This window comes from Sorghum bicolor, chromosome 1, assembly GCF_000003195.3.
Source record: "Sorghum bicolor cultivar BTx623 chromosome 1, Sorghum_bicolor_NCBIv3, whole genome shotgun sequence".
Classification (NCBI taxonomy): Eukaryota; Viridiplantae; Streptophyta; class Magnoliopsida; order Poales; family Poaceae; genus Sorghum; species Sorghum bicolor.
In genome coordinates, this window is record NC_012870.2 from 27,089,570 (window position 1) to 27,106,781 (window position 17,212).

A 17,212-nucleotide genomic window follows, 5' to 3' on the forward strand; every position below is an offset into this window, starting at 1 on the left:
GGGTTGCTGTGTCTGTCACGTCGCAGGTACGGGCGCCGTGTGTTGAAATCCTGGCTCCGAGACGGGGGCTCGAGCGATGCGGCGTTGACGCCCGACCCCCAGAGGGGTCGGGCGAGGCGGAACTCGTACCCGAGGCCGGGGTCGGGCGAGCCGGGGCTTACGCCCGACGCCAAGGGGTCAGGGCGAGTCGGTGTCCGCGCCCGAGCCCTGGTCATCGTGGCTGGTTTGCTTTGCCTTTTGCGATTTTTATTGCTCTGATTTGGGTATCCTTTTTATGGTACCCAACAGCCATATTGTCGAGGCATAATCGTGCCAACTGCTGTCCTTATCCTTGACTAGTATAGTACCCGTGCTAACGCTACGGTTTTATCTCGGAGATGTATATAAAAACATTCAATGATTTTATTTTATAGTTTAATTTTTACACAATTATATTTGAGCATGTATACCATCTGGAAACACTTTTGCATAAAGAATAAAAAGTAATCTAAGTCCTCAACCATATAATGTCCGTGCTAACGCTACGGCTTAATTTTGGGATGCTTCTAAAAACAAAAATTATAGTTTGGAAATATTTTTTCACGCAATACTGTTATTATTTGTCGTGTTATGAGCATCTATGTTACATTTTGTCTAACTCTTTAATCATGTATTGGACATCTTAAGGATGTTGTCGAAACATTCGTTTGCTTTGCTTGCCAAAATGTCCGCAAAAAATTCCATCCTCAGCGAAGTTGAGTGCTGTGCATGGCAAATGATAATTAGTTAATATTATTTTTGTAGTGTAAGATATGTACTGTTATAGGCTATATATGCTTACGCTGTTGATTTGTGGCAATTTTGTGCCGTCCCACAACTTCATGAAGTTGTAAACAAGAAAGCCTCCCAATTTTCTGGACAAGAGCAGTTGTTATTGATGTGTACAATGAATAAAATAACCATTTTACTGACAAATGTGAAATGTATTACAAGTGGTTACCAGTATTTATTATTATCTGTAACCTTTATTACAAGTGGATATTCTTGCTTCTATTTATAAATATTACCGGTCCACTTTGCATTTGTCAGTCCCATGGCGAGACTGAGTCTTCTAGCAATAGTGTGTAATGTAGGTATATATGCCATTTTTTGATTATAACCCTCCAAACATGTCTCATCTTCAAGGGGGTCCATAATATGCACAATTTTGTTTTGCATATCCAATATAAATAAAATGTAAGTTCCGTCCTTATAATATGGTAGTAGAATCTAAAAACAAACATAGAAACTATTAGTGGTAAACAGAATAAATTAATTTTGTAAATCAATACACATAACATAACTTACATGGCTACAATCTGTAATTTTATACTCCATGTTTGGCCAATACTCTAGTACTTTTCTTAATTTTTCATGGTATACCTTATCAATCTTACCACAACATCGCTGATCTCGTCCGAACCTAGTTATTTCCTGATGATTTTGCAAAAAAAATCAAACATCTTAAGTAATTGTACAACTAAATATTGTAAGTATTTGATAAATTATAAATTTTTATTTTAACTTACAGCAAATCTGAGGTCCATGAAGTGATATTTTTGTTTCTTCAGCATCATATCTTGGTTGCACACAGCTTTCTGAATAGCCATATTAAAGCATTCATGATCCATCTCTCGATTCTCATTTAAAATATTTTTAATCTTCCTAAGACTTAAAGAAATTGGGTACGGTCTTGTACTCCGCACCCAGTCTTTGCTAAATAAACAATGACAAAGATTAAATTAATTTTATAGAAAATCTAAGACAGACAGCGGAAATATTTAGAATGACTTACTCAAAAGTTTCGTCACTTCCAATCAAATGGATGATTGTGTAAATTGCTGATAATAGATCTTCTCTACTTTTCCACTTTAATGTGCGTGTTAACTTGATGTCACCTGACATTAAAATATCCAGATCATCGAGCTCTGTGACGTCATCATCCTCAATATTGTTAGTCTCATATTGATATCCATCATCTGGTAAGCCTCTTGCTTCATTTAATGGGGAGTTATACAAGATAGCAGGTAGTTTATACCTGAAGTTACTTATATCTTTCTGAAATTATGAGCAAGTTCTCATATTAACCAATCAAAAAGTAATGACTATGTTTAGAAATTTTTTTTAAAGAATTACCTGGCTGATTTGGTAAGATAAAACAGTTCCTGTCCAATATTCCATGTAATTAATGAGCCATAAACCACAGCTACAACTGTCCATATTCCAAAACAATGTTAAAAAAATATATGAGATACAAATATGAGATATAGACATATTGTAGCTGGTTAGGACACGATAGAAAGATATTTTACCCATCTTTTTGCATTTGTTCGACAATCTTATGTTTAATCTCCCAAGTTGACACTTCGACACCGTGTTTCCATTTTGTTTGGTCCAGTGGTGTAGAGAGCAGTGCATGCTTTATGAGTCTTTCCATTCCTATTAACTGGATTGATCGACACATCAAAATTATTTAAGAAAGAGATACCGAAGAGTTGTAAACAAGTATGTGCGTCAGTCTTTTTTTGTTTACCGTATATTTGAGATCTGTCCAGTTTGTCATATTTTCTCCAAATGAATCCAAAACATGTATTTCACCTTCTGAAGCATTCACGACCGCTAGGTACCAGTGAAACTTTGTAATGTTGATTGGAAGAAAGACCTGCAGTAATATAGATTTATCTAAATTATTTATGTACTTTTGAAAGGGTTTAAAAATTTGCATGACATTTTTTATAGTGAAGCCTACCATATCAACATCTAAATAATTTTGAACCCTTGTCTCAACCACGTCGTCATGAGTATAGCTCAACTTCGTCTCATCTTGCTCTCCGTCACCTCGTAGCAATTGAGAAAACTATGTATTCTCCAAATAAACAGATCCACATTCTCTATGAAGAAGGTGCTCTTCATTCCGCATCAATTGTATATAAAGACTTATAACCTATAAGTTTTTTATTTTGTCATTAATTGATTGGCAGATATTTGACATGGACATTATTAGTTATAATATAGAATCAGGTGTTAAACATGCTTACAGCGCCATTTACTTCCTCATTCCCAGAAAAAAGGCAATCCATGTCATTTCTTTCTCCCCAGCAATCACCAATTCTAACAAGCAGATGCTTTTCACTTTTTTATTTCATATATTGAATTACCTCAAGATCTTGTGCCGTACACTCATAATCTACAGAGATATTAGTAGAGAGTAGAGATAATTAATTAATTCCCAAATTTAAAGAGATTTGTTTGAATTGATGATGAATTACCTTGAGGCATGACTTGTGCCATGTTTGATTTCTTTGGCTTGTTATACTGAGGCAACACCAACAAATTATTTGCAGGACACATGAGCTCTTTGTCTTTTTGTATCCGTGGCGTTTTAACGTCGTTATCATTGACCTGTACCTTATCAGGCTCAATTGTAATGACCTGCATATGCAATATAATAAACATATATATTATTTATATAATATTAGAGATAATAAAGATTTTGTACGCAGTGGTCGACATGGCTCAAATATTTGAGGTTATTTGAGTTGCTGGAGAGATTGTTGCGTACGTCATCCTCGTGAGCACGCTTCCGCTTCTTTTCTCCATCCTTTTCTTGATGAACTATTATTTTGTTCTCGCCTTTTGTTTGGACATCTACGTCACTTATACCCTGCTCTGGTACTTTTTGTTCTGCAATTTTTTTAAAAAATAAACACAGTAACATACATCTAACCGCTCCTTATTTTTATTAAAGTAGCATGAGTGTGTTGTGCTAATATAACTCATCAGAAGTAGGTATTGGATCAATATGGACCGTCCGTTGGCCTCTACATCCTGGAACATAATTATCATTTCTGTGTAGCCAATCTGTGGGCTCAACGGACTCATCTGTATCCACTATTGTCGATATTTCAGCATCATTCTTATTCTGCATTTCTTGGTGGCTTGTTTAGAGGCTGATCGCATTTCCTTCTCGAGAACTATCCGATCATTCTCGACAGGTTCGGTTCTTGCCTCAGTGTCTTCCTCTTTTTTAATAGATTCTGCATTCGGATTGGCAAAACATTAATTAATTTAAATTTGGACCAAACCTATGACTCCTAAACCATGATTAATAATAAATTATTGCAGTGGAGATTCAATGAGACTAATAATTATAGCATTGATTGAAGAGTGGTTCACCTGAGTGCATGGGCATGGTACCTTTTTCTTCGGGTGTTACCTCACTTGTCATCAAGTTTGGACTATTTACCACCTCAGGCACCTCCACAGATTTGTCAACTAAGGCATGATCATCCTCCATTTTTTTCTCCTATGACTCCAAAAAAATATAATTTCCAACTTACAATATAGATAAATCATGGTTTAGGATCTTTAGATTGGTGACCATACCTATTGTTAAAAAAATAAGATTGATGACCATACCTTACGTCGTATTGCAGCTGATGCCTGGACACCGGCCGTGAAGTGAAGCACGTCGTAGTGCTGTTCGAGGTGTCCTCAATCTCGAATGTTCGAGGACTCTAGGTCGGCCGCGCGTTGTTCACTGTTCGTGGCGGTGAGGGCGTGTGAGGATGCACGCAGGTACGCCCACAGCTAGGGCATGCGAGGGCTTTCTAGGAGCAGTCCATGCATGGAACAACGGAGAGAAGAGCAATACCTTGTCGTCCCCGCAGCCGGTGTGGATGTGCGGAGTTTGCCTTGGCCTCGGGTCGTCGTCGTCACAGATTAATCTAAGATCCATAGAACATCGCGCGATGATCAGATAGGTGATACTGTTCACGTGACACCAGTCAACCCCAAATTATTATTCACCAGACAAAGAACTCAGAGAGCTAAACATGAGGACCAAAACCCCAAAGTAGCTATCGATGGTGCAAATAAATGCACACTAATAATAAGAGAAATCAATTAGTAGTAGAATGCAAGAACGGGCGATTTCATGGGGAATAATAAAAAAAGGGAAGCGAAAAAAAATTCAATTTAAAAGCGCACAATTAAAAGGGATGCAACAGATTCGAATCTTCATTAAGTAAGAAAAATAAAGAAAGAGATAGCAAAGAACGGATGCAAAGCGAAGATCCCACCTTGGAGGCAATCCGCACTGGGGTGTTTCAGACTGTTAATAAACCCTAAACACTCGCGCTGTAACCGTACCGTAACCGGCAGCGATTGCACCGGCGAGATAAGAAGAGAGGAGAAGGCAACCGTGCAAGACGAAGGAACAGGACGATCGCGAGGGAGAGCGAGGAGTTTACCGACGCCAATGCTGGAGTCCCGACTCCCGAGCGGAGGAGGCCTACGAGGAGTATGAGTCCTGCAACGCTAGAGCCACGGAAGGGTGGGGGGCGGCGGGGTGCAGTGAAAATGAGTGGGAGGAGGAAAAGAGATAATAAATTATTGTTTTAGATAATAAATTGTTAGGTAACTAACTATTAATAGATAGTGAAAATAAAATGTATACTTGTTTCTTTGTATTTTGTTGCATGTAGTTATTTTTATGTTTTACTTTGTGATCTCATATGTATCGTAGAAATATAAAGTTGAGAATTTTTTTTTGTTTTTACGTGTGTATCGGTTAATGTAAACCTATACTCCCTCAGTCCCTCTATATCCACAAAGAAAATAATTCTGGACAAAGTTTGAGTCAAATATAAAAAATATAAAATCACAAATAACTTTTAAGTTGTTGAGTTAGGAAATATGAAAACCATATGAATAGATTTGTCTTCAAAAATACTTTCGCAAAAATATACATATACCACATTTTGATAAATATTTTTGTAAAAATAAAGAGCCAGAGCTAAGCTTTTGAGACCGTGTCGTTATCCTAAACAACTTTCTTTATAGGTATGGATGAAGTATTATTTACTTTGAACATTATGTATACAAATAACTAAACACAAATAAATCAAACTATAAAAACCTAAATACAAGTTAATTTGGGCATTCAATCAAACAATTTTATACTCGACTATATAGGATCTATGGATGAAAATGGATCTGATACGAATAGATATTGCTCATATTATATTATTTTTATATATCTATCTGGAGTCAGATTTAAATACGGATAGCACTAACCATATCAGATAGAATATAACCTGGATATCAATATGATAAATACATAATTTGATTATTTAAATACGGACCGTGTCTTTCCAACACTCCACCGCAACACTCCAGACCAACCAGCTGCCGTGAGCTTGAGCACCGGGCTTGGCTTCCAGGTGGAGGCGCATCTGGAGACCACTCGATCTGGAGGCACATCCGGCCCCGTGGAGCCCGGGGTTCTACCAGCGGAGTGGCTGCGCGAAGCGAGGCAACGTGCGGTGGCCGGTGGTGGGGGCAGCGAGGGAAGCGAGGCGGGGACGCGGGGCGTCGGCGGACGCCTCCGCTGACTCAGTCGTCGGGAGCGGGAGGTGCGAGGCGCAGGGGAGCTGACTGTCCGTGCACCCAACGGTCGGCACCACGGCGGCCGCGGCGGAGGCCAATGGCGGCAGGGGCGGGGACCACGGGGCCGCGGCGAGGCGGCGCTGGGATCTGCCGTCGGGGAAGTCCATGGCGTGTTCCCAACAGTCAGCTCTGCAGGAACCTCTGGTATATGTATTTGTACCTTTCCTTTTCTACGACAAAACTCGGGAGTCTCGTACTGAAACCTCATCGCACCACAATAATTACAGTCCGGGACTTTGCTCAATATATGCCTTTGTGGTAGGTTCTAGTATATGAATTCATATGGGTCATCATCTGTCATATTATTTGCAAATGGGCCATCCGAAAACATGCGATATGACTCGTAATTATGATCTGTGTGCAAGACATTATAGTATAAATCATATATTATATTAATTTCTTAATACAATAATATGCTCTATATAAAGACTAATTTATTTAAATTGGATCTGTAACATGACTTATAAATGTCATTGTAGTACCTTGCGCATCTCGGTAGATCATATTATATTAATTTTTAATATGATCATATGCTATATGTAAAGACTAATTTATTTAAATTGGATCTACAACATGACTTATAAATGTCTTGGTAGTACCTTGCACATCTCGCTGACTGACTCTATTATCATCGTATAAATTTTCATTGTGCAACCCATGGTCGCCTTCCATTGCATCCTCATCACCATCCCAATCATGTGTTGGTTCGAATAGTTCACGATCAAACTCATCTTCATTGTTTGGGACATCTAAATTGTTGTGACACCGTTTAGGTAAATGAACGTATGCAAATATTTTTTTAAATAAGTACAATAGCATGTACGTAAACATCTTATTTATAAAAATAGCATGAGGATGTTGTGCTCACTTGACTCACCGGAAGTAGGCAATGGACCAGAAGTACGTGGACCTCTAGGTCGTGTGAAAGGTCCTAATATGGCTAGAGGGGGGGTGAATAGCCTATTTAAAAATTCTACAAGACTCACTAGAGTAAGTGGTTAGTAAATAACAAAGCGAAGCTTTTTGCTCTAGCTCTACTGGGGTGTTTGCAAGCCACCTATCCAACAATTCTAGTTGATATGATCACTAGGCACACAAGAGCTATGTCACTATTTACACTAGAGAGCTATCTAAAGTTTCTATACAAGTAAGTAAGCTACTTGTCACACCCTGGCTTTTAAAATAAGACCAGAGTCGTCATATGTGTGCCCAGAAAGTCCACACATACAACAAAGAATAGAAATATCATAAACAATGTTATATATAGCGAAAAACATATTTATAATAACACTTACAAAACATCAGAGTACGCGGAAACAGTAGCTAGAACTTCTTAGGCTCCATTCTTCTCAGGGACGGTTGACTGGGGGCTCCATACGCCAAGCACTTCTGATAAGCTTCTAGAAAACCCTATAGCATCTTTGTTCTTCTTCTGAGCAGCACTTTACTACACACTGGGGGTGTGGGGGGAGAATAGCAAGGGTGAGTTCATATCGAACTCAACAAGCACAGACGGAAAGTAATGACATGCAAGGCTTAAAATAAGGTAAAGCTGACTTGGTTTGACTGCGGTAGCATTTTAGTTGGTCATTTTTAATTATGACTATTATTAGAACAACCTACTACTAATTATGAGTAGCATAAACCCAACCCTTAATTAGTGTAAGTAGTAATTAGCATCTTTTAAATGACTATCCTAATTATTATAGTAGTCCAGGGATTAACCCCAATTATAAACACATGATAGCAATCCTGCCAACACGGAATAGTCATCCCGCCAAAACACGAGGTAGCAACCTCGCCAAGTTCCATCTCCAAGTATCCAGTGAATCCAATTTGCTCATCAAGTGAGGGTCTGGGCCGCTCGTGACCGTGAGCACGGCTGATATATCAGTTTTACACTCTGCAGAGGTGTGCACGTTCACTCCAAGTCGTGATTCCCATTTGCCCGGGGTCATGACTCCCCGAAACACTGCCAAGGTGAGCAGGCAGGGTCTCACTACGAGACCTTTCACAGGGTCCAACTAATAGGATGCCACTCGCAAGTTTTCGCCGGGGCGCTCGACAGTCGATACCCATAGCCATGGCGTACCGATCAACCGACAACTTAATATTCATTACCCAAGTTACTTCCTCACGCCTACCCGGAAAGTAACACCCTACTAGTGGAGGTCCTGCTAATTAGTCAAGCCAGAGCCATATAGCTTGGAGCTGCACTGTATGTCCCAGGGGGCCGCTCCCTGACTAAGTCCTTACGGAGAGCAGAGACGGGTACGCCCGGCAAACCGAACCACCAACAGTACCCGCTCCCCCTGTCGCCACCATCATCACGATGCTCGTAAGCATCCAACATCGCCACCACCGCAGTGACCAAAGGTTCAGCACAGTTTAAGCATCAAGTTAAGTAGAGAGTAATTCTTGTTTAAGCATGTGTATAAGATGAGTAGAGCAGCTAAGCACACCTAGTATAGCCTAGACTACCCATATACATAACCCAGGTGAGCAAGGAATAATAAGTAAAGCTAGTCATGTCCTTAGGGTTTGCATTCATTGGACACATGCATATAAAGTAAATGACATTAATGAGTAGGTTCAAAATGATCAAATGGTGTCTGCACTTGCCTTTATTCCCAGTGTATAACTGCTCAGAATTCTTTGGCTTCTATCCTCTGATATCTATCTTCTGCTTCGACTGTCGGTCCTCAGCTCCTGATCTTCACAGTTGACGAACCACGCTTCTTCTACTCGTAGCAACCAAGCAACACAAATAGACAAACAAACAATCACGACTAAGAACAAGCATCAATCAAAAGAAAAGCTTTGAAAAAGAAGAGCGCAATAAACGACACGGCTTAATGTTATAATCGTGACAACACAAGAACGATTGAGAACGGAGCTAACGTTAATCGGACACGACTTTCGGGGTTCGAAGCGCAACGAAGAAGACCAACTATTCGCTTGATCTATTTTATTTGATGAAGAGAGGTGATAGACTTTTTATAGAAACAACTCAAAAAGTGGAATTAAACAAATTATAATTATAAAAAGATGAAGTATAGTTCTAGTCATACTCTATTTATAAATAATTATAGAAATTATTTAAACTATTTTAGCATTCATAGCTTAGAGAATATAAAACGAGTGATAGCAACTTAATTAGAATCACTATTTATTTTCAAAGTTAAACGGAGCAAGTCATAACTAACAAGGTATTTATGTTGATATTATATAATTAATATGATTTATGAAAGATCAGAGATAAACCTAAACTACTTCAAATTCAAAAAGACATTGAATAACTACTAATTAAATTCATTTAAAACAACTTTATATGATCATATTTGAACAAGGCAAATTAATAATTGATAAATACACATTTAAGTTGACAAGTAATTATAAAAAGGTCAATATTTTCATATGTTACTTTTATTTAGAAACAAATATGTGCAATCATTAATCAAATTATGTTGAATTATAAAAACCAGAGTTAAACTTTAGTTATATTTTAATTGTAGATGATTATATATCATTTAAGCCATTTACGTCTTTGTAATTTTAGAAAACATAAAGCAAGTAAGAGCAGCTAATCAAATCCTAACGTGCGTCGCATTTATATTAAACAAGTTATAACTAATAAAGAACCATTTAAGTTGATATTAATAATGTTAATATTTATTTATTTATAAAAGATCTAAATTATAAACATAGGTTACTTTTAATCCAAAAAGACATTAAATAAATATTAAACAAATTAATTATATACTTTATGTCTAACTAAAAGAATTATAATTAATAAATATTTAAGTTAACTTCAATCAAGTTAATATTAGATTAAAAAAATAGCGAAGTGTAAACCTAAATTGTTTTTTTGTTAATTAAAAATGACATTCCAAAAAATATTAATTAAACTAATTATATTTATAAACATGGGACATGGAAAACAGTATCGCTAATAAGTCATTTACGTTGCCATGGTCATAAAACAATAGAAAACATGATTATAACTCTATATTGCTTTTAATTATAAAATTAGGTGCATATATTAATTAATCTAATATTCGATTAAATATGGAAAAAACATATGACATAATAAAGGTTAACACTACTGCGTAGAACGCGACGTTACGAAACTAACGCAACTGAAACGGAACAAAACGGAGTTAAAACGAATAAACTATTGCTATTTTTATTCAGTGGCAAACTTGTAAATACCCTTTCTCCTACCTCTGTTCATGTTCGTCACGAACGCAACCACCAGGCTGAGTTGCTGCAAGGCGCAGGGAAGAGGAGAGGCTCCAGCAGGGGCCTAGGCGTCCGGTTGAGTGGCACGGGGCTGTGCAGCGCAAGGGCCACGCGGGCTGGGGCAGGGGAGGCTCGACGTCTACTACCATGGCTGAGCAGCGACAGACGGCGGCGGCGTTGCTGCTTGCAGCGTGACGCGTGGGACGAGTGGCGAGACGTGGGGCCATGGGCACAGGGCGGCTTCACGGGGCTAGCTGCAGGCGCAGGGTTGCCGGTGGTAGCGCACAAGGTTACGGTGGGCGGAAACGAAGAAGATGGTTGCGTCCATGGAGCTTTTCACCGGAAAAGAGAAAGAAGAGATTAGGGAAACGAACGGATACGGATTCACGAAAGGAACGGCGTGCCGGTGTAGAGAAGATCGAGACGAACCTCAGGGTGGTGATGGTTTTCGCAGGGGACGACGGAGACGGCCGGAAAAGCTCGCCGAACTTTCACCGGAAAAGTTCGCTGGAAGTGAGATCCAAAACTTCGGCGATGGATCTGCGGGGCTACGAATGGCGGCTCGAGAAAGCGATCGTACTTCTGGAATCAGCGCGTCGAGGGCTACGCCGGCATATATATAGGTCTAGGGTTTGGAAAAGTTTTGGAATTTCTTAATTTCGGGATTTTAAATAAATCATTTTCAGTTCCAAAATAATTCCAGAAAAAGCTGAAATCATTTTAAATCTCTGAAAAATATTTTCAAAATTCTAAAAATTAAAAGAAAACTTTTAGAGATATATTGAGAGTTGATCAATCCAAATAAAGTTTTTTTGTGTCTATGAAAAAGAATTTTAGAGCATATAAAAAATAGATTCTGTTCTAGGAAAAATGGGAAAAAGCTCGAAAAAGTCCAGAAAATTCTCGGAAAGGATCAGACGGCGTCTAAACGTATTTGTAAAATCTTAGCATGCACAAAAACAACAAACCCAAGTAAAGACTAGAGCATAAAGCACACAATAACAAAACAAAACACCCTTCACTTTTCTTTACAAAAATTTTAGAATTTCACATTTTTCTCATTTTATAATGAAAATAATTAATAAAAAAAATCTTGTAATATTTTAGAAAAATTTTAAATCCTTATTTAATTTAGTGTTTTCTAATAACAATCTAAAATTAAAAATTTTGGAGTGTTATACTACTCTAGTTTGCGGGAAAGTAAGAGAGATGGTTTGATCTTTATACCGCCGCGTAGAGGGGATGAACCAATCAATAATATGAAGTCCAATCACCTGGAGAAATCCAATGAACAAACACAATGGAGACGAACAATTTTTCTCCCGAGGTTCACGTGCTTGCCGGCACGCTACGTCCCCGTTGTGTCGACCAACACTTGGTGGTTCGGTGGCTAAGAGGTGTAGCACGAACCTCGTCCTCACTAGGACACCACAAGAACCTACCCACAAGTGAGGTAGCTCAATGACACGAGCAATCCACTAATGTTGCCTTTGGCACTCCGCCGAGGTAGGCACAAACCTCTCACAATCACCGGGAGATGGCCACGAACAATCACCAACTCATGTCAATCCTCCTCCGCTGCTCCAAGCCGTCTAGGTGGCGGCAACCACCAAGAGTAACAAGAAAATCGCAGCTAAAACGATCTCCAAGTGCCACTAGATGCAATCACTCAAGCAAATGCACTTGGAATCACTCCCAATCTCACAAAGATGTATAATCTATGAAGGAGATGAGTGGGAGGTGTTTGCTTAGGCTCACAAGGATGTCAAGTATGTTAGAATGCCAAGAGTGTAAGCCCCAAGCCGGCCAAACACGTATTTATAGCCCCTCAAGCAAATAGAGCCGTTGGCTCTTTTACTGGGCGAAAAACGGGGTCACCGGACGCTCTTAAAGGGGCACCGGACGCTCAGCACCAGCGTCCGGTGCTCCAACGTCAGCCACGCGTCAGAGTTTAACGGTAACCTGCAGAGCACCGGACGCTGAGCAAGTTAGCACCGGACGCGTCCGGTGCACACCGGACTCATGCGCAGAGAGCTCCGCAAACTTGCAGGGTTACCGGACGCGAGCCACCGGACGCACCCTGAGCGTCCGGTGCTCACCGGACTCATGCGCAGAGAGGTTTGCAAAATCTCCTCACACCGGACACACACCACCGGACGCTCCAAGCTGCGTCCGGTGCCTATCGTCCGGTGCCTAACCCTAACCGAGTCAGGCTGCCTGCTCACCGGACGCACAGGAACAGCGTCCGGTGCTTCTGAGTCAGCGCCCGATGAGTGTTCCTCAGCGAGAAACACTCCCGCGACTTCTCCAAATTTCCCACCGGCGCAATAGAAAATATGCACTTCATTTTCTCGAAAAGCGCCGAATCCCGCCTCGCAAGCTCGGCGGGAGGGAGAGAGGAACCCATCCTCTCTCTAGCCTTCAAACTCCACCTCCTTCTCAAAGTGTGCCAACACCACAACGTGTGTACCAACAAGTGCACGTGTGTTAGCATTTTCATAAACATTTTCTTCGAAGGAGTTAAGTTAGCTGACTAGGTTCTAAATGCATGCACAAGAACAATGACACCTAGTGGCACTTGATAACCGCTTAGCCAAAGAATTCCCCTCTTTATAGTACGGCTATCTATCCTAAATGTGATCACACCCTCTATGGTGTCTTGATCACCAAAACCAAAACCCTAAGCAATACCTTTGTCTTGATCTCCATAGGGTTTTGTTTTTCTCTTTCTTCTTTTCCAAGTTGAGCACTTGATTATCTTGTGGTTATCACCATCAACACCATGATCATTACTCGCTCCAACACTTGGCATGTACCAACCTCATTAAGTCTATACACACTTAGCATAGAGGTTAGTACTAGGGTTTCATCAATTATCCAAAACCAAACTAGGGCTTTCATCATGGCACGTAATTATCATTTCTGTGTAGCCAATCTATGGGATCCTCTGTGTCACCATTTTCCAATATAGTTGATAATCCAGTTCCAAAACTCGCACCTTCACATATGGACATCGGTTCAAGATATGTCATATAGATAAGGAAATAAATAAGTTATAGATATTTTTTACCTGTTGTGCTAATATTTTGCAATTCAGCCTTCTTCCTTGCTCGGTATTGACGTTGGTACTCTCGTTGTCTCCTTTTATTCGCTTCTATTTGTTCATCGGTCAACTCAGCTCTCCGTTTCCGTTGTTGTGCACTCCTTTTGTTCTTCTTCATATTAGCAATGTCTGTATGGCAGACATATATATACTTATATATTATAGTAGAGAAGATATAAATTTAGGTATTTTTACACAATATAATGACAAAGTGATTACCATTGGGCACAGATAGTGCACCGCTTGTTGTGGTCGCGGTGCTAGTTCCAACATGGCTTTGATATTCATGAGCATCTGATGGGATATTTTCTTTGTCCAATGTATTTGGTGTGTTTTGGTCCATCTCAGAACATGAATCTGTGGTTGCATTGCCAATGGCAACATGGCTATGATCCTCAAGTGCATGGGGTGGGATATTTTCCTTGTCTAATATAATTGGCATGATTTGGTCCATCTCAGAGTAATTAATACCTGCATAAATTTTTGAGAGATGTACAATAGTTAGTTTCATTGTAGTAGAGAGAACCACTTTTACACTATTCACCGGAATCATATAGTACGGTATATATTATATAAATATATATTCATTTATTCATCCATGTTCTCCAGATTCATATCTTTTGATCCACAATTTGGAAGCTGATTCATTGACTTTTTGCGTTACTGGTTGAATTAAATTGTCACTTTTTGAAATCTCTACACAGAAATGATTCTACACAATAATAACGTCCCTCCCTGATATTCGCGATGTGTATGTACTATATGATTCTCTGTAGTAGAGAGAGAAATAAAAATAAAAACAATCGAAGAGATTAATTACCCGTGGCCGATGTTGCAGGCAAGGTTTCAGCCGAAGCACAGGAATTGCTACTATTTTGGGATGTAGCCTTCTTGCGTGCTCGGTAGTCACGCATGTATTCACGTTTTTTTTCTATTGATCTCTTCTCTTTGTTCGATGGACATCGCGTGTATTCTCGGGCGTAGACATTGCGAAATATCACGAAGATTTCTAGCTGGCTGTCGCTGTGGACAGCAGTCCGGCTTCCTCCTGTCGCGGTCGCAGGCGATCGGCGCGGCGACTGCTCGGAGCCACGCGTGATTCCTCGTGAGGCTGCCGCGGTCGCAGGCGATCGGCGCGGCCTCCACAGCTAGGGCACGACCTCCATAGCTGGGTGATCCGAGGCCGGTTTTCTTTTCTTCGATTCGATGATGCTTCGGAGGTTCAGGTGGGTGATTGGGAGGCCCTTCTGCCGCGTTCGCAGGAGATCGGCACGGCCGGAGGTTCAGCTGGGTGATCGGAGGCCCTTCTGCCGCGTTCGCAGGAGATCGGCGTCCACAGGGAGGGCACGACCTCAGCTAGGGCACGACCTCCATAGCAGGCGATCGGCGCCCAGGCGATCGGCGTCGGTTTTTTTTCTTCTCGATTCGATGATGCTCTGATGACGCTTCGGAGGTCGGCGTGACTGGGTGATCGGAGGCTTCTGCCTGCCGCGGTCGCTGTGACTGGGTGATCGGAGGCCCTTCTGCCTGCCGCGGTCGCAGGAGAATTCGGTGCCGGTTTTTTTTCTTGGACTCGATGGTGCTTCCGAGGTCGGCGTGAGAAGTCACGGTGAATCAATTGACACACGCGTGAGGGAGCTGGGTGAGAAGCTCGGCTTCCCACATCCAATCCTCGCCATTAGATTTAGCAAATGTTTTTTTCTAGCCATTGATTTTAATGATGTAGGATTCCTGTGTACAATTTTCTGGGTACACAGTGGTTGGAGACTCTCAGTGGGGGACGATTTGTTGGGTGGACCAAGTATAATTAAAGAATTCCATTATAGTAGAGATGCGTGCTCCGTTTTTTCTGTGAGAGGATGATGCAGTCAATCATGTAGCTGTCGGAGGCAGAGGAGGCTGTCCTGCTTGAAGATGGACATGTTTGGATGCAAAGTATTTTAGAATTTAGAAGAATACTACGGTTTTGTAAATATTTTGGTTTTAGAGCGACGTGGGGTGTTTGGATGTAATAAATTTTATGGTTTTAGAATTTCATAGTCACTGAAACTTAGGTCTTTTGGAGTCATTCAACTCTAGACTTGTTTTTTCCCCTAAACTATGGTTTTGCGCATCTATAGATACCAAAACTGTACTCTCTCAATACCACCTATATTAATATAGTGTGCAAACAGGGCCGAAATCAGAACGTCGTATGCATCCGTCCACCCCCTCCCCAACCCCATGGATTCCAGTCCCATGCATAAAAGTGGCTGTGGTTGTGCTCCGCTTGTAATACCCATAATGGATTAATGGGTGGACATTAGGAGTAAGAAACACCCAATAGATCACAGTGCTTGTGATTTTTTTCATTAGTGGGCATGTGCATTGGAATCGGTATTCCAAAATGGCGTGTCATTCTAAATGTTAGCAGTTTTCTTCCATCCAAAAGAGAAACGATTTGGCATGTGTGTTTGAGGAAAAAAAGAACAGAAAGTAACTAATGCCTCTCCTTATAATAAGTGTTCTATTTGTGTTGTATCTTAGCTCACCTTATAATAAGTGTTCTATTTGCATTATATCTTAGGCCTTGTTTAGTTTTTCACCCAAAAAATTTTCATCCATCACATTGAATCTTTGGACACATGCATAGAGTATTAAATGTATATGAAAACAAAAAACCAATTGCACAGTTTGGTTGTAAATCACAAGACGAATCTTTTAAGCCCAATTAGCCTATGATTAGCCATAACTGCTACAGTAACCCCACATGTGCTAATGGTGGATTACTTAGGCTTAATAAATTTGTCTCACAGTTTCCAGGCGAACTATATAATTTGTTTTTTTATTAGTATCCAAATACTCTATCCAACATCTTATAAAACATCCGATGTGACACTCAGAAACTTTTCACTCCCCAACTAAACAAGGCGTTAGTGGTTGTGCAATCGATGTGTCATGTCAGTTGTTTGGCTCATTTTTGACTTGTTTATGTTATTGTCCACATGAGTTTCACTTGGACTACAGTTTTGAAAAATATATCGGAAGGCTTTGGATGTCATGTGTTAAGTGATATTATGATCAAGTGTCTTTTATACTTGGAGCATTTAGCCGTATATGTATATTAATCAATTGGAATTGCGCCTCTAGCTAGTGTAGTATAAAGCGCTTAGTTTGAATGAGCTACTGCATCTTGTGTGGTGGTTTTTGTATACTATGTTTCTTCTATCTAAAATAAAAGAATTTTGCTGATTTATTTATTGCTATATCCAATTTATAGAATTGATATACCATTTAATTGATATCATTTAGCAAAATGAAACACAGCGTCTTTATTACTTTATCATGAGTTATTTTCCTTGGTTAACAATACTTGTTGTTTTGCCGATATTTGCAGGTTCATTAATTTTCTTTTTACCT

General features: G+C 40.1%; 1 protein-coding gene and 1 long non-coding RNA gene across 3 annotated transcripts; both read right to left on the reverse strand.

Annotated features, from left to right (window-relative positions):
• On the reverse strand, positions 355-7,391 carry LOC8070618. Of its 2 annotated transcripts, XM_021462312.1 has the most exons (18): positions 7,337-7,391; positions 7,068-7,217; positions 4,673-4,745; positions 4,438-4,558; positions 4,195-4,324; positions 3,581-4,055; positions 3,288-3,450; positions 3,057-3,205; positions 2,768-2,962; positions 2,552-2,680; positions 2,331-2,464; positions 2,155-2,230; positions 1,814-2,076; positions 1,548-1,734; positions 1,327-1,452; positions 980-1,248; positions 821-893; positions 355-741 (listed from the first exon to the last, which is right to left on the reverse strand). In XM_021462312.1, exons 9-16 carry the CDS (start codon positions 2,768-2,770, stop codon positions 1,030-1,032), a joined length of 1,137 nt encoding a protein of 378 aa, XP_021317987.1. In that variant the 5' UTR covers positions 2,771-2,962; positions 3,057-3,205; positions 3,288-3,450; positions 3,581-4,055; positions 4,195-4,324; positions 4,438-4,558; positions 4,673-4,745; positions 7,068-7,217; positions 7,337-7,391; the 3' UTR covers positions 355-741; positions 821-893; positions 980-1,029. The 2 variants fall into 2 exon arrangements, with proteins under 2 accessions (XP_021317987.1, XP_002467258.2); XM_002467213.2 differs by lacking the exons at positions 7,068-7,217; positions 7,337-7,391 and adding an exon at positions 5,271-5,645.
• Positions 9,153-11,334, reverse strand: LOC110436110. The gene is made up of 3 exons (XR_002453784.1): positions 11,140-11,334; positions 10,693-11,042; positions 9,153-9,209 (listed from the first exon to the last, which is right to left on the reverse strand). It is a non-coding gene; the product is annotated as an uncharacterized LOC110436110 (long non-coding RNA).